We start from the raw sequence: 24,023 nt of genomic DNA, 5'->3' as shown, positions 1-24,023 counted from the left end.
TACTTTGAAAAGATGAAAAATACACATCCACTTATTAAAAGGATGAGTTTGTCTCTTTACAAGCAAACGTTGAGCACCAAAACAGACAGAAACATTCATGCACAGAACATAGAGGGCAGTGGAAGAACCAGGCATTCCTGGATATTGTTACAACTGGACAGAAACTACAGATAACTGCAGAAAAGTAAGATTATGATCCCAGGTCAACAGCTGGAAAAAGCATTTCAAACCAGCAGAGGCAAATTAAAAGGGCACAAAGCCAAAAGCAGAAAGTGAAAAAATAAAAAGCAACATCAGGAGGGGGTTCTTCACAGAGAGGGTGGTTGCACACTGGAACAGGCTCCCCAGGGAAGTGGTCACTGCACCGAGCCTGTCTGAATTTAAGAAGAGATTGGACTGTGCACTTAGTCACATGGTCTGAACTTTTGGGTAGACCTGTGCGGTGTCAAGAGTTGGACTTGATGATCCTTAAGGGTCCCTTCCAACTCAGGATATTCTATGACTCTATGAAAAAGAGGAGACAAACTGTGGACGAAGTATGGACCCTGTGACAGAAGGCAGTGTTGAAGCATGACCAGAGAAAGAAACATCAGCTGGGTGCTGTAACTGAGTGATGCTTGAAGGACATGCTACATGACAGTGGTGACAGGGGTAAGTCACCTGGTGAGGACAGGAAGCCTGAATCTTAAGAACTAATGTACTTGAAAGGACAACAGTATCTGCTAATCGATAGAGGCTAGCAATAAAGTGTCTGTACAGACAGGTTACTTCCTAACAGCCCATTACAGCATGTGCTGCTCCCTCGTGTGGTGTGTCTGGTGCTGGCAAGAAATGAAGCTGCTGAACCAAAGGTTTTGCCTCCAGTGACATCCTCGCTGCCTCATCAGCAGGCAGGCAAGGGCTCACGGCATGTGGGTGGCTACCAAAAGCTTAGCTGGCAAGGAAGCATCACCTTCTCCCAGGTTATTAGCAGAAAATCTGATCAAGCCCTTTTAGGACAAAGGGTGAAGAATGCTAATGCTGAAGCAAGGCGTCTGCCAGCACAGAAACACACAGTGGGCTGGAGGTCAAAGTGGAGCTGGACCACATGGGGCTGAAGTCTCCTCACACCGCCCCGCTGACACCCCCGGGCCATGCCCACACCACGCACACTGAAAGAACCACCCGTGCCTTACAGACGTGGTCTCCGTGGTCACGGCTGTCACCTCCTCTTTAACGGGTGCGTGTGGGAAGAGTGGAGGCAGAGAAATAAAAAGCCTCAAAGCCACGATAAGAAAGAAATATTTATAGGCAAGAGCCCTGTCTCACAGCAATGCACACCGAGACAAGTACAGTGAGCAGACGTGCCCGCTTTATGTGCGTATCCGTTTGTAATAAATACACAGTACAGTTTTATCTTTGTCACAAAAGTCCTCTCAGTTCATATATATGTTAGATATAATTTAAAATATGGCAGCAGTAATCACGTTAATTTTTCAACCCTGTAATTCCATACTAAACACAGAGAGCAGTTTGGGTTAACAGACTCGAATACTTCCGTAATATTTTACAGGAACCCTACAACAGACAGGGATAAAGACAGCAGAAGAATTAATCTGTCCTAATTTTTATCAACTTCAAAAATACTTCATCAGTTGACTCTGCCAAAAAAAAAGTCTTATGAAGTCACAAGAAACATGTGCACCTTTCAAACGTCCAAGTATAAAACTCTTTGCTGTTTGCTATAAATTCTGCTGATGCATACCTGAGTTTTCCTGGAGATACATATTTCTTTCCTACTGAAAGCTTATTCACAAAGCTAATAATTACATCTCCATTACATCCATACAGTTTAAACTATTAAACAGTTTGACATTGTTTGGACACACAAGTGTACCGAAGTAGCATTACATAAAATCCATATTTCTGGAAGAATAACTTGGTTAAAAAAGAAGTCACATTAAAGGAAAAAAAAAAAAGTATCAAATGAAGAAAGCCAACTCTTAGGCATCATACCGTAACTCTTGAACAGTTCAGCTTGCTTCATAGGCAGTTCAACTGTTTCTCTAATAGTTCTGAGCTGGCTGCTTAAACCTCCTATCATATCATAGGTAACGCGGGATTCACAGTCACTGTCATCTGCTGTGCCGGTCCTGGTTTCAACAAACTGGATTCTAGTTTTCGAAGAAATGTAATAAAAACTGTCTGTGCTGCTTGCTGCTCCTGCCTTGCCGGGCAGCAGGAGTCCCTCCCTGCCTTCTGCCCCAGCTGGCTGTGAGCCATAGGGCAGGTCTGCACCGACCCCGGGGCTGCAGGTCGGGGTTCCCTCAGTAGAGCCGTGCCTGACAGCTGCCAGGGCAGAGCTGGGGGGAACTGGTGAGGCTGGGTCCATGCACTTGCTTGGTGTGCTCACAGCTGCAGCCTCAGGGTTATCATCCAGATCCAGCCCGCTGAGCTGTAAGGACAAATCCAGCGTGCTCGCCTCCAGGTCAGATTTCTCCAGGTCTGGGTCCTGCGTTTCGCTGGAGGTGGCCGGTGCGGTCAGCTCTGCACCGTCAGTTCCTTTCACTCTCATCACCACGATGTTACAAAGTTTGCCATAGAAAGAGAAAGCCAGGAGGTTTCCTGGTAAAACAACTTTTCCATCTATGATAAAAAAAAAAAAGAAATTTCAATCTATTTTGGCAGCAATAACTTTAAGACATCAGAACACTTCCTTCTCAGTAAGCCTTATTACTATAAATTAACCCAACAGAAGGTAGTTAGGTAATTTAATGGTAATTTCAGGTAATTTAAATGATCCCTCCATACACAAGCAGACTGCACTGGATAAACATTTGTCATCATACATAAACTCACTACTAAGCTCATCATTACTTGGAGTTTTTTGAACTCTCATATAAAGTGAGATTAGGGAATTAGTGCTGTAAGAAGTAAAAATTTTATATTTGCCGTGTGCCTCGTAGGTTCACAATATTGCATGGTTATCCCTAGTCTTGCCCTAAAAAGGGGAAGGTTTTAGCCTTTGTGTTGACATAGATAGATTTGGAAATGGGATCTACTCAATGCAACCTACAGGCACGAAAAAAAAAAAAAAGAAACCAAAAGCAAAAACGTACACAAGATCTATTATTTACAGCCAAACTCATGAATTTGGAGTTCATGTTCCAGTTCATGTTTACTATTTCTTAGTTTGCCAACAGTGTTATTCATTCCTGAACCAGGAGATTACCATTGAGAAGAAAAACTACACCTCTCAGTAACAAAACCGTGAAATAAAACAAAACTTACCTTGTTTTATTTTTTTTTCCTTACACATATCTACCACACAAGGAAGAACAATTTTGGTTATTTACTACCAATGTAGAAAAGATTCAGAGTATGGGATTTTGTGCTAATACTTATGCTTTATGTTGTTTTTAATGCATAACATTGTACTCTTGTTCTTCACAAAACAAGTAAATTCTGAAGTGCACCGCAGTATCAGCCAGAAGGCCAACAACAATAGCTGAACAACTAACTGGAAACTGCAATAGCTACATTGAATAAACAAACAGGATTAAGGCAAGTTAGATATTTATAGCATAGTGAAATGATTTGGTCAAAAGACAACAGATCCCTGAGAGAAGTGTGAGCAGACAAAACCTGACCTTACACTACAAATTTAAACAGTCAAACGAAATGCAATAAAATTTATACCTAGGTTTCTCAGCAGACAGACAGACATTTCCTCAGCTTTAATGCAGGCATCTTTGTCCCTGTGATTGGAAGAAAAAGGAAAAAAATAAATTTCCAATCAATAACTATTACAAATAATAGTTAATTACAAATAAAATAAAAGTCAGTATCACTGAGGCACCTGGATGATAAAAAACCACCTACTTTTCATGATACTATTTAGTCTTTGGCTCATAACATAAAGTCACACAGCTAAAGAAGCAGCGTACGTATTTAACTTATTTCATTTTTTCCCCATATAAAATGCTGTAATAAACAATATAGTTAGCTATATTTACTAATACAGAATACAGGCTTCTCATCTCACTGCACAGAATGGCCACTGCTACATTTACAGACCAGAAAGGTCTCTTTCACCCCCGCAAATACACATACGTATCATCTACAGATTAAACTGGCACCTTGAACATCTGTAATACTGTGCATGTCTTTTAAACACTGCACATCCACTGTTAATACTACACTAGTTTTCTCCACAATGCATTTTCTAGTCTTCTATTTAACGAAGCTTAAGTGACTCAGGAGATCTTAAGCCCCTTCCCGAGCCAGCCCTGGCCAGGCATACAGCATTTTCTGAAACACAGACTCATCGCTGGGATTTAACACATGGCTGAGCATTTGTATTCTTAATCCAAAGCAAATGAAGAGTAAAAGCTGCCTCTCATGAATTGCTTTCACTGGCGTTTATGTTGACACATTTTACATCACATACATGACTCAGGAAGAGCACAGATGTCATTAACTCTCCCTGCTCCTCAGATAGGCTGCAACATCACATGTGATGATTTAATCTCTTTTTCATGACAGTTTGTCCATACAATCTTTATCCTGTTTCATCGTCAGCTTTACCTTTTATTAAAGCCATTAAACCATCTTTATAATTCATTAGCACTTATCCCACTCAGACAACCTGTAAGCCCCTCACACATCAGCCCTTCTGTTTTCACAAGAAAATGAAGGTTTCACAAGGCCCATTCTGCAGATGGGTGTCCCTCAGCCTCCGTAAGCTCTTTGATACGTGTCATGAAAAGCATTACACAGAGAGGTGAACAGCATCATCAAAGGCATTTAGAGCAGCTGCAAATAAAATTATGATCAAGAGAGGGAGCTCTAAACCTAGAAATAAACATTAATTTCTCAACTTTAATGATTTGAGGGAAAGCAGGATATTATGCTAATTTACAGGAGAGCTCTCAATAAAAACACAGCAATTCCTGGCAAATAAACACACACACAAAATTACATTGTTAAGGTCTGAGGTAGGGGGTTGATTACTGATTTGGAAAATAGAGCTGAATTATGCATGCAAGCAAATCCCCAGAGATAGTAGTTTTCAGAGAATAAATTAGACCTGTGAAGTGTCTAGAAAATTAGGAAACACTGGAATAATGGCATTTCCATTTATTCTTTTAATAATTAATGTTCTTATCTGATAGGAAGTTTGTTGATTTACTATTAACTTAAGACAATTAATTCACTATAATTTACTACAATAGTTTCAGGTAAATTAGCAGACAATTTCCTGTTTCAATGTTTTCTCTCCTTGACTATATCTAGGAGAAAAAAGCCATTTATATGACTTTTAACCTGAAGGTACACTACATATAACAATTCCAGGAGCCCGACTCTTGACACAAAATCCTGCCTGAAAGGAAAGCTCTGTTTTTGAAACAGTTTCCAAAAAAATGTACACAGTAACCATAACTATTTCAGAAGTTACATATAATTCCTCTGACTTCATCTGTAGCTTATCACAGAATCATAGAACATCCTGAGCTGGAAGGGACCCTCAGGGACCATTGAATCCAACTCCTGACTCCACAAAGGACCACCCAAAAAACAAACCCTATGCCTGAGAGAGTTGCCCAAAGGCTTCTTGAACTCTGGCAGGCTTGATGCTGTGACCACATCCCTGGGAGCCTGTCCCAGTGCTCGACCACCCTCTGGGTGCAGACCCTTTCCCTAACCCCCAGCCTGACCCTTCCCTGTCCTAGCTCCATGCCGTTCCCTCAGGTCCTGTCACTGTCCCCAGAGAGCAGAGCTCAGCGCCTGCCCCTCCGCTCCCCTCGTGAGGGAGCTGCAGGCCACCATGAGGCCTCCCCTCAGCCTGCTCTGCTCGGGGCTGAACAAACCAAGGGACCTCAGCTGCTCCTTACACACCTTCCCCTCCAGGCCCTTCACCATCTTTGTAGACCTCCTTTGGGCACTCTCTGACAGTTTTATGTCCTTCTTATATTGTGCTTATATATGCTGCCAGCTCGTATATTTCGGTAAAAGTCACAGCTTTAAAGAAGGGTTGCCTTACATAGTAATATGGCAACATATATCTAGGTTAGTATTATTATTTAACACAGCTATTAGTTTGTTTTTTTTAAATGACCTGAGTGTTTCCAACCACTAAGTAATAATAATCAAGCTTCCTATAGGACTAAACTAGCCATAACAAAAAGCTGAAATCGCATCTTTCTTTCATTTTCCAGTGAGAAGGGAGGCATGGAGGGTAAACCATGCTGATTACATGGAGTTAGGATACAATCTGGAGCCATGTTAACCACTAGAAGTATAATTTAAGCTAGGCTTAAATTTTAAATATTACCAATGAAAGCAAGGCTGCCTCACCAACACTTCTGAATCAACCTGCTGGAAAACAGCATCTCCCCTTTAAAATGGGGAAAGACAACACCACATTCAACAACGGAGGTTTGAAAAGGAAGGGAAGTTAATTTATAGAAATCAGAGGTGTCGATAACTTTCAGAAGTAATTACAAAATGTTTTTAGTCAGGAAATAACTGCAACCAAATTCAGCATTGACCCAAATGCTGATCTGTGGAATATTACGAGAACGACAAAGCAATGAAGTCACTCATCAGAATAATAAACTGCTAATATTTCAGAGCCTCTGTGATTTCAAGACAGTTTTAATTTGCACCTTCTGCTATTGTTGATGAATTTGAAGGAAAAAAAAAAAAGAACAAAAAACATTTGTGAGAGTTTCCAATCCTAAAAAAAACATTCCAGTAAACAGAAGCCACACACATACAGTGGTGACGTTTTGAGGGCTCTCCCCAACCTGTCAGCCAGTAAATTGTCTTAACTGTGACAGGACTCGTCATCAAGAGCTTTTCAGATAGCAGTTAGCAGCATACTTCCTAATGACAACAGCCACAACACAGGTTCCTTCTGTCCCTTTCTAACGTGGCATCATCCTCATCCTTTACAGGTGACTTACAAGTATAAAGAATCTGCCTTGATCGCACAGTTATACACACCTGCCAAAAGCCAGATCTCTACTTCAGGAAGTGCTAGGCTAACATCACTGTTAGTTAATTTAACATAAAATGAAGAACTTCTTGAGACTAGTGGTCTTGTTGGCATTACAGTCTCACAATATCTCTACCACTCAGATGAGATTCTGTACAGCAGCTGAGCCACTCTTCAGCCCACAGAGGAGGTATCAGCACCCAGTTCTTAAACCGCAGTACAGATGATTGAAGGATTAAGGGATATTTGACTTTGTATGCATACTAACTCCATCAAAGCAAGAGAGAAAAGCGGTGTCTTCTAAGACTTCAGTGTAAAGCGGATACCCCATGGTAGGTACATCAGTGTGCCGTGACAAGTTCCATACCTCAACTTCACATCAACCTCTTCTGCCTGGATGACTGCCCCGGTCACAGGCTGCACAGTGACGGCATCACCCAGCTTTACTTTCAGGCTCTTCTGCGTGGTTTCGCTCAGTCCAACCTTCCCACCTGGAAAGCCAGTGGTGGGCCAAGCGGTGCAGACCTAGGATGGGTTTCAAAGCAAACAGCTGTCAATTCAGAGATATTTACCCACAGTTTTCAGTCCTCCAGTTAAGGTTAATGCTTGTTTAACAATAACATGGGCTGAGGAAGGAGGAGGATTAGGCTGTGGTTCTATGGAGAGATAAGATACTAGCAAGTACTTTCCTAATTATTTTTCTGAAGATAGCTTTCTAAAAGGAAGCGATTGTATTTTGCCTATAAAGGAGACACAAAAATTCCATGTGAGCTTCACAGCCATCCTGCAGATGACACAAAAGCAGACATAATACAGGGTAGGAAGTGGCACATACTAATAAAAAAAAGTAAGGTCTGCCTTCATTTTTCACAATAAAGATGTATGTGTTGGTGTAAGCAACATATGCCTTCACACAGACAACTTCTAACCTACTTGCAGTGTAAGTAGCATAGGTTTTTTTGCCAGTACTGCGAGGAAACGGGGCCCCACACCACCAGAGAGGTGGAGGAGCCCGTTGGCTGTGTGTGTCCACGCCTGGTGGACCGAGGTGCGGGCTGACCCGCAGGGCTGTGGGGCTGGCTGCGTGCAAGGACCGCGGCCGCGCAGCTCGGGGCTCACTCACCTCCTGCCTCCCCTCGGCGGCGCTGAGCAGGACGGGGCGGCCGATGCATGCCCCTGCCGACTTCATGCTGCTCAGCGACAGCTGCGCCAGGCCCGCCCGCAGCATCCTCGGCACCTTGTCGTCCCCTGCAAGCCCCCGGAGAAGTCACCGCTCCGCACCGCTCCACTCCGCACCCCCCCGCACCCCCTGCAGCCACACCACCACGCCACGGCTCGGCGCCTTCCCCCCACTTTTCCTTTTTTTTATTTTCTCCATTTTTAAGCACCAACCAGCCTGCCCACGCCCGCCCCGGCGTGGCTGCCCGCATGGCGGCTCCTCGGGGCGCCAGCCCCCGGCTCCCCCCCTACCTGCCTCCACCGCCCCGGCCACGCCGAGCACCAGCGGCCCTGCCCGCGGGGCTCCGCCACCTCCATCCCCATCACCGCCACCCGGGGCCGGCCGCCCCTTGCTCCTGCGGCGGGAGGCAGCGGCCATGCCGGCCCGGAGCCCAGCCCTTCCGGAGCCAGAGGCCGGCACCGCCCCGGGGGCGGCCGCTTCCCGCTGCGCCATGGCGGGGCCGGGCGCGGGGCTGCTGCGGGCGCTGCGCGGGGCTCGGAGCCGGGGGGCGGCGGCAGGCGGCTGGGCAGGGCTGCGGGGACGGCCCGATAAGTACGGGGGGGTGAGCGTGGAGCTGCCACAGCTGCCCCGGGCCCAGCCCCAGCCCTGGCCCCGCCGCCGGGAGCAGGCAGCCTTCGGGCGCTGGCTGCGGGGCAAGTGGAGGGGACCCGGGGAGAGCGGAGCCCTCGGGGGGACGGGGGGTTCAGGGCATGGCCATGGGGCTGTTTGGCTGGTGTGAGGGCAGCGAGGTGTGTGTGAACACCACATAAAGGGCCGAGCTGGCCGCGCTCCCTTGCCTGCTGTTGGTGCTCACACCTCTGTTGCACCCGTTGGGTCTGAGTGCAGCCAGCCACACGGGAGCCCATTTTGTGAGCGACAGAGCCCGAGAGCAGAAAGCACGCGGCTGGGCTGCCCGCTCCCCAGAAACCTCATGCCTGATGGCGGCCCCGCGTCTCTTTCAGCCTCGGTCGCCCAGTGGCAGGAGGAAGGCCGGGTCGCCGTCTGGCTGCACGTCCCCATCCTCCAGAGCGGGCTGGCGGCGGTGGCCGCATCGCAAGGCTTCGCCTTCCACCACGCCGAGTCGGGCTCGGCCACCCTGACGCGGTGGCTGGGCGAGGGGCCCAGCAGGCTGCCCGGGTACGCCACCCACCAGCTGGGAGTCGCAGGTGAGTCCCACAGGGCACCCTGCCAGCACCAGGTTGTGGCAGGCAGGCACTGCCCATAACTGGGTGCTTAATACATGCATCTGCCAAAGGCCTGTGAAGAGGGCAAACTTGAACCAAAAGGAATTGCCCAGGAGGTAGCCCAAGTGTTAGCAAAACTTGCAACAGTCCAAAAGAGGCTCTGAAATAACCCTTATCTATGTAACAAGTGGGTTTCACAAACATGTGGACACCATACTCTTACCCATCGAGACCTCCCACAACCAGAGTTGGAAAGGAGCAGCTCTAAAAATGAAGGGAACTCCCAAGGAACAAGATAAGACAGTTTCCCATTTTTTATACAGCACAATACAAGGAACGAATACTGAGCCAAAACTACAGTCAGCTTGAACTCAGCCTCACCAGATTTGCATGTTTTTGCTGTCTCTCTCAGCAGTCTTGCACAGATATGCAGCTACCAGTCCCATCACTCCTGTAATCTGGAGGCTGGTTTGGGCCCTGCCATCCTGGCACAGGCTGTGTAGCGTTCAGTGGGTGCAGCAGAGGCACAGCAAATCTTGCCCTCTACAAGCTTGGCTTGTTTGGCCTTGGCTACACAGACCATGTGGGACGCTAGTTCTTCCCTGAGTGGTTTTAAGCCCCGTTAAGCAGCCCTTTGAAAAATCTAGCTCAAAGGGACTCTAAGAGCTGGGTTATTCTTTGCAGCAGCGGGTCAGGGGAAAGAAAGCTGTCAGAAAATGCCTTCAATCACACAACTATTGTGCAGTACAAAACCGGCAGAGGGCAGCGTAGATGCTGACAGCGGGCTTGGCTTGTTTCAATGGACATGTTAGAGCATGTTTTCCTGAGGTATGAAAATCTCACCATTAAAATATGTGGCAGTAAACTCGAGTAAGATAATGCAGTTCCCTAGAAAAAAAATCACCCTATTAGTCTTTATATTTCTTGCATATTTGAGGAAGTATGAATAACTGAAAGGGGATTTTCCTGAAGTAGGTTGTGTACAGCTGAAAGTGCTGAAAGAAAATCCTAGCACAAGTGTTGTGGCCCAAGTGATGGTTATCAGGAAGGGCGTACTGTAAGAAAAATCATAACTGAAAGCTCTTTCCAAAAAAAATGCACTTTAAAAACACCATTTGCTGTTGTACTTTTGAGATAAACACTTTGATTACAGCCTGTGCAAACAGGAGAAAACTCTTTGAGGAAAGAGTTTAATAAATGGAGGTATATGGAGTTCATATCTTTTGCACAGATTTAAGTATTACACAACAGATAGCTTATATACTGTGCTACTGATTTTCGAATCTGTACATTTTTATTCCTTTTTTTTTTTCTTTTTTTTTTTCTTTTTTTAACCAAGAGGTGAAGATTTCAGGAAGGCATTTGGTCATGTAAACAGATTTCTGTGCATGAAATAATGACCACAAGACTTGTTATTTTCGTGTTTCGTGCACCATCAGTGGGTATGGAACAAGTAGCAGGAATACACCAGGTAGCATGGATACCATCTGGCACATATTTATTCTATTATCTTCCTACTTCAGGAGACAGAGCCTGGGTAGCAGAAGTGTTTCATTCTATTTGTAACTCATTTTATTGAAATATTGAATTATTTAAATATGTTCACACTTTACATTGTGTGTATGTGCCAGACCCTCGATGTTTTTATTTCTTGTGCAGAAATCTCCATGTTTAAGAAAGTTTCTGCAATCAAGAGGAAAAAGCTTACCAATGAGTCTTCACCTCTTAGCTGTGGCCAGTCAGTTGCGTACAGTACTCAGTCCCTTGAGCATGCTGCAAATAGAAAGGGAGGTTTCCTCCTTGAGGGAGGTTTGCAGCGAGGTCTGCAGGAAGCCAGACGACAGGTAGCCAGCCCGTGCTGCCAAGTAGACCAGCAGCTGTTTTTGTACTGTCTGGAGTTTCCCCGCATGGTGAGCACTGCGCATCCAGGGCTGCTGCCTTTCCGTCGTCACCCAGCCAAGGGATGACAAAGGTGTGAATAAGCAAGGTCAGGTCTTATTTTGCCAGACGAGATCAGAGTCGCCAAGAAGAGAGAGTAGCAAATGTTACTCATAGGGCTTGGCCATTATTGTTTAGAAATAGTGGAATATGTGATCTGTCTTCCAGATGAGTTACTGCAGCTGTTCGTAGGTGGCAGGGTTCTCCAAATGTGTGAAGGTACAGAAAAGCTCCCGATGGGTGAAATGATTAAGATGTTTTCGAAAAGCACTTCCCAATTTCGTGACACATTAGTAAATATGCTCCTTAACAGTGGCACGTTGAGGAAGAAGAGTGAAATGAGAGGAAGAAAAGTTAAAAGTAATTCCTTTCCCCCTCCTGTGCAGTGAAAGGAAGTCCTTGGTGTTGAGGTGAGAGAAGGGTCATGACCATCAGTGAGCCTTGGCCAGCCCTGTTACTTAAGGAAAAGGGTAAAACAAAAGCTGCACAAATGTCAGACTGGGGGAAGATGGCCTTAGGGGGGTTACAGCTATCCAAGGAACCACGAGTGATTAAAAAGAAGGCCTGAAGCTGTTTTCCAGAGCAATGCCTATTCCTGCCTGGCGATGTTTATACTGCAAGCTGCCATGTGCCATGCCTGCCAAGTGCTCTTCAGTTAGGAACATCTTTTCACACCGATCATAAATAAAAAGCTAGAGTGAAGATGTTTTTCCCCACCATTACTGTCTGGAGTCACCTAAGGGATTTTTTTTTTTTTTTTAAATATGAATCTTACCTATTTCCAAAGAGCAAACAGTCAAAACAAAGCTGTGTTGTAATAGCAAGTGCTGGGCTAGGCTACAGGCGCAAACCTTTCCAGAAGGCCAGCCCGGAGCTGGATGATTTAAAGCTCTAGGTACCACGTTTGTAGCAAGAATAAAAGCTTTTAAAGTCACGGGTCAGATTCCACAGCCAAAGTGTGATATCACTGATGGGAAACACGTGTGGCCCAGCAAGCTTCAGCTGGGGACTCCTGAGCTAGACTTGGGCAGACGAGAGCAGAGAGCAAATCCCATTAGTGGCTTTTCTTCTCGCTTTGAATTTAAGCAGCATCTAGCAGCGTTCTTGGAGATCTCAGGGAACTTCACAGCCAAAAGTTATATTCATGGACATCAATTTCTAGGGAACGAGGGGGAGAGAGAAGGTGCTTTCTGTTTGACTCAAACGGCGGCTTTGTGATTTCAGCAGCCCTCCCTGCTCTCAGCAAACCATCAGGCTGAAAAATGGCTTTTCTAGAAAATGATCCCTGTAATCACAACATGCATCAAAGCTGCCCCTGCTTTCCTTTCTCCCCTCTTGTAATCAGTACAGTACTTAACCCTGGGCATTGCTAAATATTTACAGGAGGAATTAAATCAAAAAGTAACAAATGGGGAGGCAGATAAGTGACTACCCTCTTAAAGCACGTCCTCTGGCGTATCTTGAAGGAAGACTGGTATTTCATCTTTTAAATATTCCTCCTACACAGAAGCCTGCCATTTGTTATTGAAAAACCAGGATTTTTTGAGCTGGACACTCATTTCTTAATAATTCCCTTCTGTGGAAATATTTCTCCCTAGCACTTTAAATGTGTACATCATCAGACCTATCCATACGCTCTTCCTTTTGCTGTGAAATGATGGAAGCATTTTTTTATCGTTACCTATTAATTTGAAACGCATGCCTGGCTGTCGTGGACAGCTGCCACCCTGCTCATTCTGCTCGCCACAGCGCACGACTGTAAAATCTGACAAAATGCCTGTTTTAAAGGGAAGGCATTTTTCAAGTATGACTAATGAGAGTGACATGATGATTAGACATATGAGCACTTGGGTTTTAAAAAGGCGGAAAATCATATTCGGTAGGAGAAATTCTTGGGCCGAGCATGAGGTCAAAGTGAAAAGCTGCATTTCTCAGTCATACACGCTGGTATGTAGAGTTTTTTAAGTCAAGTGAAAGCGTTTTTCTGCTTGGGAGCAATGGTTTTTAATTAACAGGCTTACTCACTGTGCACTTTCTGTCATCAGCTGTCGGATGGGCAGTGCACGATGAATTCATAGGTAGTCAACTATCTGAACCTTCTCATTATCAACACAGCCCACTGAGTCAAGTAATAACATTTGTTATTCACCAGAAAACACCCAAGTCTTCATGGCAGTAGGCAGGGGTTTTGTGATGAATTCCACGGGAGAAACGTTCTTGCCTATCATGTCTATTTGGCCAAAGCCACTGGAAAATGTTCTGGTTTTGCAAGATTATAGGCACAGCTCTGCTGAAGAAAGCAGCTTTGCGAGATTATTTGGAGATGTCTTGATTCTCGCATTCTTTAGTCCTGATAATATTAACATATGCAGTAGGATGGAACTTAAATGCGAGGAGTATTTATCTTGCTACTGCTTACTTTGAATTTTTATACAGGATATTTAGTCTTTTTTTTTTTTTTTTTTGTATTTTATTGTGTATCAGTCAGTTTTCCACTGACCAGCTGCCTTCCACGGATCATCCAGGCAAATCTTGCTAACTTTAATCTGAGTATTGTTAGGGGTTTGTCAAGCTGTATCAAAACACGTTAAATTACAGATTTTAGGATTGAACACAATTGTCTAGCACTTCAACCTTATTCAGTGTTTTCTCTTTTTAATAGGTGCTGTTTTAGATGAAAACACTGGAAAGGTGTTGGTTGTACAAGACAGAAATAAGGTAAGTTTGCTATAGGATTATAAAACAGAGAAGTTCGTTTAGAAAAGCCTGCTCTGCAATATAAAATGAAGGTCTTTTTATTTTCATTCCAGTCCAAATTTGTGATAGTTAAGTTACTTCTTTGAAGCAGTCTTTTGTAACACATGCATCAACAGATAGCTGAATTTGCATTTCAAATTCAAAAAAACCCACACAAATAAATAATAGACTTCAGAAATCGTTTTAGAAGAGATGTTTCAATGATCTTAGTTTTTTAAAAGCAAACATACTACAAAAATTACTTCAGCGTATGGTTTCTTGATCAGAACAGATCTCTTCCTCCATGTGCATATTTTTAAATATTTCTCAAAAATGACTTCAGTTTTTCAGGTGGATTTCAGACAGCTAACTGGGCCATGCAGGTGCAGCTTCAACACAAGTTTTCATTTGGAAGCAGAGCCCAGAATAAAACAGTTCCCTTATATGAAGTTCCTCCCTTCCACTCCACTCCAGAATCACAGCAAATTTAAAGGGAGGAGAAGAGACCATTCAGAGGAAAAAGAAAGTGTTCGGGGACAAAGTTGTGATTCAAAATGCTGTCATTCTGGTTAACAAGGAAATTGCATGTTGTGGATTACTGTTGCAAGGGACACAAAAACCTTTTTTCTGGAAAAGTTGGTTTTGAGCAGTAATTCCTTAAGAAAGAGCAGAAGAACATTGTGCGACAGGCATTAACACGTTTCTCACATTGTCCTAGAGGAAATGAAACTGTTCAGTGTTCTAAAGCACATCTATACAAAAGAACACCTAGTTCCTCAAAACAATTTCATTGATGAAGATGATGAGAGTTTGGTTTGCAGTTCCCCGGAATACTGTGAGGATGCATCAAATCACTGCCTTTGTACGTGTCCAAGCTCATTCTGCCAAGACAAACTGCTCGACTCTGCTCTCCTTCTTCCACACCACATACATTAGAACAGAGCCCAAGAAACACAGCGCGTTTCTTGGCTTCATCACCCAATATCCTTTCTGCTTCAAGTTTTCTTGTTTCTGCTGTAACTGATCCAAGAGTCCCTGATCCTGCGTTTGGATCCATGCAGACCTTTGGAAAACCCCCGTGGCTTGAAGCACATTTAGTGAGATTCTGGTTTTCGTTGGTTTCTAAAATTCCAGGCATATCTGTGGCTTTAAATAAGCAATACCACAGTTAGCCATGACCTGGAAACCACCTTTGTAAGGCAGGTGTAAAGCTCATTCATTTTACACAAACTGAAGTGCTTGACCTCACTCCAGAGGATGCCAAACCAGCGAGCATTAGCGTGGTGGCGGTGGGTTCTGTGATGTGGCTTGAGGTGAGCGAGCATCCATCACGGCTGACACCTTACAGCCTCTATCAAGGTAGCACAGCAAGTGCACAAAGCTCACTAGCTCCGTCAGCTAGTTGTCCATGCTACTCTGTTTAAAGTACACTTGGTTTGCACTGTCCTTTAAGTAAATGAAGGAATGTTCACAAACGAATTAAGTGTCTCTAGTACAACGAGGTTAAATGCTATTACAACATGGAAACAACACTGATAAGTGCTAATTGAAGTATACTGGGTTGAATTGTTTTCATTTCATATGGTTGTATCTAAACCAGAATCTCACTGGGTGGTTTTTCAGCCTTTCCTGAAATAACTACTGAGATATTTTTCTTAGAAACCAAATTAACCAACACTTCAGTTCCTTGGTAACTACAACACAGTTGATGAACTTCGAGGAAAAGGCATGTCCAGTCGCTCAATTTGTAACGCAAGAGTTCACAGGAAGAGAAGCACTTGTTCCCTATAAATTACCACTTTCACATTTTTACTTGCTGTAAAGTAAAATTTCAATTACTTGTATATAGCAGGACCTTCAATAATTAGCAATTAAAGCATAAACGCAGCTTGCAAGATACAAGATCCAAAAATGGTTGTAGTTCTGGAGAGTCTCTCTGAACAGAACAGCACACAATGGCCTTCAGAAATACTGCATTTGTTTTTTGCTATAATTTGTCTGGATAAAAGCAAAAAACTGCATTCAGTAAATACCTTAACTAAAGAGGTCTCAAAGAATCAAAATGGACATTGCACATTCTGCAGATTTAGAAGGAAATAGCAGCTTCCTGAGCCCATGAGGTAACACAGACATTCAGGTTTAACTTCCTAGCACAGAGTTTTTGTTAAAGCTCACCCACAGCCATTTAAGAGCCAGTATCTCCATCCAGTTTTACAGCAAGACATCCGATGTCCTATTCAGGTTCTAGGTCCAAGTCCACACTCACCAGAAATCACTTCCTTCACCTCTGGCCCCAAAACGTAGCAGGGCCAAGCGTGGCATCACTCCTCCCTCCAGTTTGGTCTGAAGGCGGGGATGGGCGTGTTCCAGGTGAACCATCTCAGCCTATTTCAGCTTTCCTTCCTAGAGCACAGCTGGTACTCAGCACAGTGGGTGACCAAGTTGAAAGGAGAAAAGTGGTTGTTTCTGACTGCCCTCTTTACAGCTCTTTTTTATTGACTGGACAGAATTAAGTATAAAAACTGAGGTGTACGAATACCCATACATTTCTTGTGCAGTGAGCAAACATCTCAGTGCGGGCCAGTCCCATCCTCCCTATCCCCCCATGACCAATTTCCCTGAAATGGTGACTCTCTTAACAGAAATTATATTCTGAAAGCTTCAGAAGTTTTAAGTTTATACACAGCTTTATAATGTGAGCTAGTTGAACTTCGAGAGTTAGTTGGGTTTTATCTTGAAAGGCCAATTCCACTGCATACACAGCAAGATTTCCAGGAACTGAAAGCACATCTGAAAGCCAGAAAATATATGTATTTTCCATCTGCCCTATTTTTAACAAATTACTCTAAACTCCTATCCAAGCTCTTTAAGAGTGCCCAGGAAAAAAAATTTCCAATGTAATCAGTGGGGTTTCAAAGCACTGGAAGGCTTGCAGCTTCCCCCTCTTTGCTGCTTGTTCAAGCTACTTTTTTATAGCGTACTTTTTTTCTGCATTAGTTTCTAGTTGAAGTTTAACTTCTTCCTACAAACACGTTTAATATTGAAAGGAATAAAAAATAGTACGTAGATGTCAAGGTAAAATCTACAAATCTGTGAGGTTTTGCAGGAGGTGTAGGAACTGGGACTTCTTGTCCAGTATTAATTACAGCATCAAGTCGTATTCTGTTTTAATTACTGAACTTTATTGCAATTCCATAAATGCTTCTATACACAAATCACACACAAGGCTTCAGGTTTTGTTCCATAAAAACAAATGACAAGTTATACAAAATGGTTATTACAGACACACAAAGTCATCTTAAAGCCAGTGCAGTATAGAACAGTACTACAATCATAATACCTGCTTGTAGGATTAAATATATACACTTTTTTTAAAAGCTAAAACCATGGAAGTGGGATATATCAGTGATTAAATACAAGATTATATAGTCTATAGCAGCTTTTTTAAATATTCAACTACTCTATCTAGTTATCTAGCAGCAACATTGTCTAATGATTGTTAGACAGTTTGTTTTCAATCAGTAGATGTTTTGTTCCAATATTTCATACAGACCGTCGGTGTCTCTGATCATCACATTAGCAAGAACAAAGTAGTTCCTACCTAAAGCCTTACTGATGGTTGTAAGGGTAACCATAATACTGCAACTTCACCAAGAAACTTGAGTGTTAATCATCTCCTTCATATTAGAGAAGAACAAAATAGGCTGCATACTACAATAACATTTTTTCCTCCAATACAGACTGTAAATGCATGGAAATTTCCAGGAGGTCTGTCTAATCCAGGTGAAGACATCGGTAAGTCCTAGGATAACAGGTCAGACATCAACAGAGTCACAAAGACATTAACAGCACTGAAATACAGCGACCCACATCGCTCTTATGAGGCCTCCCTTTGAAATAATGGCTGATAGGTGCAGTGATGGGATCCTATGACCTTAAAGTTATGGCGTACCATCACCTTCAGGGTAGAGCAGCTTTGTAACATTTACACTTTTCCATTAGTTCTCTTAAAGGAGGGCTTGAAGCCAACTTTTGTTTTGTAGGCTTGTTGAATATGCTGTAGTAAGAGCCAGAAGCACAGAGGATTAAGATAATCTGTATATAACCAAAAAATAAAACCGAAATAGCAAGCTCTCAGCTCACACTGCAATCCAGGGCAGTGAGCTCATTGATATACTGAGCAAAAATTTCCAACGTTCAATTTTTATGTGCAAAACAGCAATAAATACACTTGTTTAGTTCCACCCTCATCCATTTGTTTGTTTAGACCAAGAGCTCTTTGGCCCAGGACCAGCATCAGTACAGGTCTGGACTCCTGGGGGCACCTCCTTCCAACCGGAGGCAGAAGGCACTTCTCTATTAAAAACGGGGCTGATTTGAGGAAAGCTGTTATTTCTACCTAGCATAGCACAGGTGATGCTGAATACAGCAGCTGCAGTTAGGTTCAAAAGGCGTATGAAAAAATAAAATTGTGCTTTCTCCTTGGATCGCACCCCTTCAAATTAAGATCGGCAGACAGGTTAACTCTGCAGTTACTAGGTTGGTCTTGTCAAAAGTTACATTTGCTCACATTAATTTAGCCCCACATCAGTATTCAGATGTGAAAATATTCTTCCAATAAATAAACCATGGCTCAAAAACATTGCCCAGAGCAATGCAGCAGCTCTTCAAACTGGGTATTGAGACCCTATCTCCTCAATCTGGTCCATACCTTAGAAATCTCTCCATGCTGTCTTAGCAGTAAACCTCTAATTGGAATACAATTGTTCATTACTTCAACACATGCAAAGTTGATGATAGGTTTGTGATAGGGTTGAGTTGTAGTTTTTGTAACTTCTGAGTCACATTTCAACTACATCTTTTTGTAAAGCACAGTGGCAGAAATCAAAATTCTTTGCCCAACAAAGCACACACATGCAAAGTAGTGGAATGGCTTTGTGTTTCAAAGAATCCCAAACATCGCACTTGTTGCCTACCTGTGTCACCTTGAGAGACAGAGAAAGGATCTAGGCTAGGAGATAGCAGAGGAGTTGTACTGCAGGAAGAGAATAACTAGCATGGGGAACAGCTTCACCAGGGGAGCACTGTCACTGTGTGTTCCAGTGCCCATCCCTCAAGAAACAGGTGAGATTATGAGTGGAGCCTGGATGTAGGTAGTAAAAAAGACCTAGGAGCAACAAAGCTCTTACAGCTCCCCTCCTGCCACTGTTTAACAGTATCATAATAAATGGTATCATTCTCTGCATCACATTTAACAATTACGAAAAGAGATAAGTTAGTGAAGCATAAAATACAACAGCATAATTGTCCTTTTTTCCATCACTTACATCGAATCTTATAAACTTGCACTCACTCAAGGGCCTAAATTTCAAAGTACAGTTACAATGCTTGAAAAACCCTGTGGTTATATAAAGCAACAAAATACATGGCTGCCTACTCTAATGAGCACAAACTGGTTTGCACAAGTCATCTGAATCGCTTCATAATGCAGATGAAGCAAAGAGCACAGACTTTTGCATTTGCCTATTTCTGAAATTCCAGCCCTAGTGTTTCTTCTAGTTTAACTGTCATTAAGTATTTAAATATATACATTTAAATAAAAAGGAAACAGCAAAAGGCACTTTGTCTAAAAGAAAAGCTCAAAGCTTAAATGAAATCCCTACCTTCTTTGACCCTTTATGCTTAAAACAGCCCTTTGCCTAATAATAAAACCACCTGCCACAGGGGGATTGCTTTGCAACCGCTCTTTTAAACCAAAGGACTGAGGGGGCCGCTCTGGGCAACATAAAACGCAGTCCCCAAGTCCATCCGTATCTTCCCCCATATGCCTTTTAGTTAATACTGTAGAAGTCACATAAATGCAGACACCATGTGTTACTGGGTCTCCAATCCTACAAAGACCCCTGTGTATTTGATGTTAACTTCATACAGATTGTTCCATTGCAAGACAGAGTTGAGCTAGTGCAGAAGTACGTGCAGGGTCAGTTGTTTGGCCTGTGTCAGAGGCCAAAATAATTTTGTTTCTACCTGTATTTCCAGCCACTGGATGTGAATAAGTCATTTTCAAAAACTGCTGTATATGCAGTTATCACTCAAACACGACAAAACTGTGAGTTTACTTAGATGAAAAAAATCATCTAGTTAATTTTACCTACTAGTAGCTACACCAGGCAAGTAGGATTTGACAACTACAGTGAAACTGCAGAATTTTGGGGAAATAACTGGAGTATCAAAAATCTTATTTTTGTCTCTTCAACTTAAGTTACTATTCAAGAGTAAAACTTCTCCTTTGAAGAGTACTGGATAGCTGGGTAATTTTTGGCTTTAATTGCAGTGCACAGACCCTTAAAAGCTCTGAAGTTATAGCCTAGTCTTGTAATGAGAAATGTTAACGTTTTCATCACTTTGGTTGGTGTACATGAGCTGTACACACATGCACCATATTTTCTGCAGACACATGGTACATGTTGTACAGGCATTATGGCATATTTGAAGTGTCACTAGACCGAGATACGTTTTGAAAAGGACTTGGTGCCAACCTTCTTCAAACAGTATTTTTCCCCATGTTGTTCCACCCTGTGGCAATGTGGAATGGCACTATGTGAGCTGATGGAGTGATCTGACACACGGGTGGGTGCTCAGCTGCAAAGGGTCTGAGCCTGCAAGCGGACAGAAGTGAGGAGAGGGATGGGGGCCAGGCTGAGAGGACTGACAAGGTGCTGCAGTGCTGCCCTGGGGTAAGAGATCAGCAGAGCCAGTGACCATTGGTTTCAAAACCATACCCTGTACAATATTATGGAAAGTTTTCTTTCATCATTTTGTAGGATATACACAAGAAAGGCACGTAGCAATTAGTTTTGTTCAGGGACACAAAATTAGCTTATCCTTGTGTTGAAGCAAACAGGCTTTACATTTGAAAAGCTTATGAAGCGAAACGGAGGCTGCTTTGAGTTAGAAACATTCTGTGATCAAAAGGTTTAAAGAGCGCTAAGCTATTAGTGTGTGCATTGTAAGAATTGCTCTCTTCACCTAGGAGACACAGCAGTTCGAGAGGTTTTCGAAGAGACTGGCATCAAGTCAGAGTTCAAGTCCATCTTAAGCATAAGACAGCAACACCAGCACCCCGGAGCCTTTGGGAAGTCGGACATGTACATCATCTGCCGCCTGGAGCCCTCCTCCTTCAACATCAACTTCTGCCAGCAGGAGTGCCTGAGGTGCGAGTGGATGGACCTCGACGAGCTTGCCAGGACAAAGCACGCCACTCCCATCACCAGCAACGTGGCTAAGCTGTTACTTTACGGATACCGGGAGGGATTCGATAAGATTGACATAACCATGAGAGAGTTTCCAGCTGTTTACACAGGCCGGTTCTACAAACTATACCACAGGGAGCTGCCCGAGTCCTACAGAAACATGACATGATAGCAACAGATTTCACATTTCGTTATATTAATAATTTAGAGTGTTTATTTTAAGAGTTATTTAGACCATATTAAGATTATTCATGGATCATTTGATTTTAGGATGAAAATCGGTATTTATTCTCTAATAAGCTATAAAGACATAAGTTATTTTAAAAGGTAAATATTTCTGCACACGTGCATCAGATTAGTTTCCCTTTACTCTGTAAAGTGAATATAAGGTAAATAAAATAGCTCTATATAGATCTCTAGCAGAAAACAGAAGTGTTATTGATCCTGAAAATACATTTTCCAAGTAACTTTATCTCCACACACACTGGCACAATAGGTTTAAAGAGCAGTATAAAGACAGTACGAAACATTCATGTTTTAACCTTTCTGCAAAAGCAGCTAGTATCAGCAAATAATTGCTTCTATTTTTGCTAGCTTGGAGAGGAGCGGGAAACTCTACCTCAAAACGTAGTGTGGCGTATGTTCAGAATCTGCCATGGAAATCAGCTTTTAGCAGACATTGGAAGAAAAAGGATAGCTTTCTGTCCAGGTCCGGTTTTTGGTCCAGGCTTGTACTGTCCAGTTCTTTTCAGTGCCACATACCAATCCGAGTACTTCCGTGATCGGTAAGTGTTATAGTTATTAGATTCCAAGCGCTCAAAAAAGAAACATTCTTCTGTTGCGCATTTCTAAAAGGGAAAAAGAAAAAGATTATTGGTGTTTCATCGCAACAAATCAGTTGGTCTGATTCATGGGACTAACGTATCCAGACAATAACTTCACAATGTATCCGATTTTAAGAAATTTGTATTGTTTGATGTCTAAATTGAGATACAGTAATTGTTAAAAATACTATTTAAAACACCTACAAAAAGAGTTTATAAACTATGATTCATTTGTTGTCTTTAATAAAGACAAAGCAGATTCTAGTTTGTTTACATTGTGTAATTCTTTGTTCCTGTCTCAAAATTTGGTCAGTTAAATGAAGAGCCCTATCCGTTGGCACTTACTGACAGATCCCAACTTCCAAGTTTAGCACATTTTTGTTAACAGCACTCGGAAGCAAGCAGTAGCAAGCCTGCATGCATCTATGCAAAGTTTTACTCGATTAATACATTTGCAAAACAATTTTAAGAAAAGATCAGACCTGGCAAACAGGTATATATTCCACCCAGAAACCAAATGTACTCCATTCCTGTTTAGAAATACATCTGCAGAATTATTCTACTTCTGCAAGTAGGTCTTCAAGAACTCCTCCACCTAGGCTAAGTTAGCATGCCTTCACACTTACAAGTAATAGAAGGTGGTTCTGTTCTCAAGGGGTATAAAATGAGCTGTGGGGCTCCTTACTCTAGGATGTTATGGTTTCTCCCAGCTTACAAGGATTCAAGTGACTTTTGAACAAGTTGATGGAAAAGGAATTAGCTGAGGCTTACACTAAATACGTAGAAACCATTCCTAGCCCTGAAGGCCCCAAAACTGAAATTGGTTGGAGGCCTTGAGGCTGCTACAGGGAATTGCTGTTTGCCTTCTCTTCCACTCTGAAGTTGGTCACCATCTGATAGAATATCCTCAGCTGCACATAACCACTCAAAAAGCAAGCCTGTTAACAAATACAGTGCGAAATATCTGCACATCTCTGCACGCAGCAGAAACGACTGCTCCCTAACAGTGAACATACTGGATAGAGTCTTAATTAATGATCCCATTCATATCAGTGAGATCATTTAAGAAAAGTATTATCTATTGCAAGATAATACTCACAAGTGTTCTTGGATAGTTAAAACAGCCCAGGGGACTTAAAACGTAATGGTTTAGCTATGGCTAGTATTTCTGGCTGTTCCCAGTCAAGATAAAACAGGGAAGTTTAATCAGTGTTTAATCAGATAACTGCAGTTATCCCATAGCATACTGACAACAGCAAAATCTCGTCAATGGGTGACATTGCTCTAACAGTGAAAGCAGTGCCAAACTTCCCTGCAGAACCTACACTTTAAGCAAGAGAAATTTTCTCAAATAAAAAGATGGCTGGAGCCCAACACTGCAGTAACTTATTGGGGGAGGGAGGGAGGATGATCTCTTCATATAAACCATCTGTCAGCCCATCAAGTCAGTCGTACTCATTTGCCTCAAAAAAGATTCTGGGAGGGTTGGAGGAGGAGGCAAGCTAGCTACAAAAATGAGAGCATGTAAAAGCCTGGAGAGAAAACAGGAAATGTGAGGAAATTCCCAAAACGAGCAGGTTGCTTTTTGCTACAATCTTCTGTTTATATTCAAGAATAAATCAAGCATCCCACCAGAACTGAAAAGTGAGCTGGGAAGAACCAGGCTTCACCAAGAATGCATGAACACATGCAGGAGTTAACTCCTTACGTGTGCCAAGTTTCTGTTGCTACGAGCAATTAAGTCATTCAAATGCAGTCCATAATAAAGTAATCTGTCTCCAAACACGTGCCTTCAAATGTAAGTCTTGGCAATAAAAAAACACAGCTCTTGCAACCATTTTCAGATATGAATTTTGATCTCTAAGAAAAAAAAAATTAAACGAAATATAT

The 24,023-nt window shown here is 42.8% G+C and overlaps 3 protein-coding genes across 7 annotated transcripts in view; 1 reads left to right on the top strand and 2 right to left on the bottom strand.

Moving 5' to 3' along the window:
- AFG2A (AFG2 AAA ATPase homolog A) overlaps positions 1 to 8,603 on the bottom strand; it is a 189,830-nt gene extending 181,227 nt beyond the window's left edge. For all 5 annotated transcript variants that reach the window (XR_014692649.1, XR_014692650.1, XM_084518088.1 and 2 more), the window contains exons 1-5: positions 8,450 to 8,603; positions 8,103 to 8,227; positions 7,347 to 7,504; positions 3,679 to 3,737; positions 1,996 to 2,625 (exon numbers count right to left, since the gene is read on the bottom strand). Coding sequence is in view for 3 of the 5 variants with exons in the window: in XM_084518088.1 (XP_084374214.1) it covers positions 1,996 to 2,625; positions 3,679 to 3,737; positions 7,347 to 7,504; positions 8,103 to 8,227; positions 8,450 to 8,576 (1,099 nt within the window). In the remaining 2 variants the exon portion in view is untranslated. The remainder of the gene's footprint in view (positions 1 to 1,995; positions 2,626 to 3,678; positions 3,738 to 7,346; positions 7,505 to 8,102; positions 8,228 to 8,449) is intronic.
- A 297-nt stretch (positions 8,604 to 8,900) lies between these two features.
- On the top strand, positions 8,901 to 22,397 carry NUDT6 (nudix hydrolase 6). The gene is made up of 4 exons (XM_084518106.1): positions 8,901 to 9,364; positions 13,983 to 14,038; positions 17,797 to 17,851; positions 21,090 to 22,397. Exons 1-4 carry the CDS (start codon positions 9,130 to 9,132, stop codon positions 21,476 to 21,478), a joined length of 735 nt encoding a protein of 244 aa, XP_084374232.1. The 5' UTR covers positions 8,901 to 9,129; the 3' UTR covers positions 21,479 to 22,397.
- FGF2 (fibroblast growth factor 2) overlaps positions 21,489 to 24,023 on the bottom strand; it is a 26,951-nt gene continuing 24,416 nt past the window's right edge. The window contains exon 3 of the mRNA XM_084518108.1: positions 21,489 to 22,157. Coding sequence (XP_084374234.1) covers positions 21,972 to 22,157 — 186 coding nt within the window. The 3' untranslated portion in view covers positions 21,489 to 21,971. The remainder of the gene's footprint in view (positions 22,158 to 24,023) is intronic.

Source organism: Aythya ferina (assembly GCF_964211825.1).
Source record: "Aythya ferina genome assembly, chromosome: 4".
NCBI lineage: Eukaryota > Metazoa > Chordata > Aves > Anseriformes > Anatidae > Aythya > Aythya ferina.
This window is presented reverse-complemented; position numbering and strand designations above follow the sequence as displayed.

What these genes read in the sequence shown, in the direction of transcription:
- NUDT6 (XM_084518106.1), top strand. Translation starts at nt 9,130, where the DNA reads ATGCCTGATGGCGGCCCCGCGTCTCTTTCAGCCTCGGTCGCCCAGTGG. An exon ending in CCACCAGCTGGGAGTCGCAG is followed by an intron (nt 9,365 to 13,982) that starts GTGAGTCCCACA and finishes TCTTTTTAATAG; the next exon opens with GTGCTGTTTTAGATGAAAAC. An exon ending in TTGTACAAGACAGAAATAAG is followed by an intron (nt 14,039 to 17,796) that starts GTAAGTTTGCTA and finishes CCTCCAATACAG; the next exon opens with ACTGTAAATGCATGGAAATT.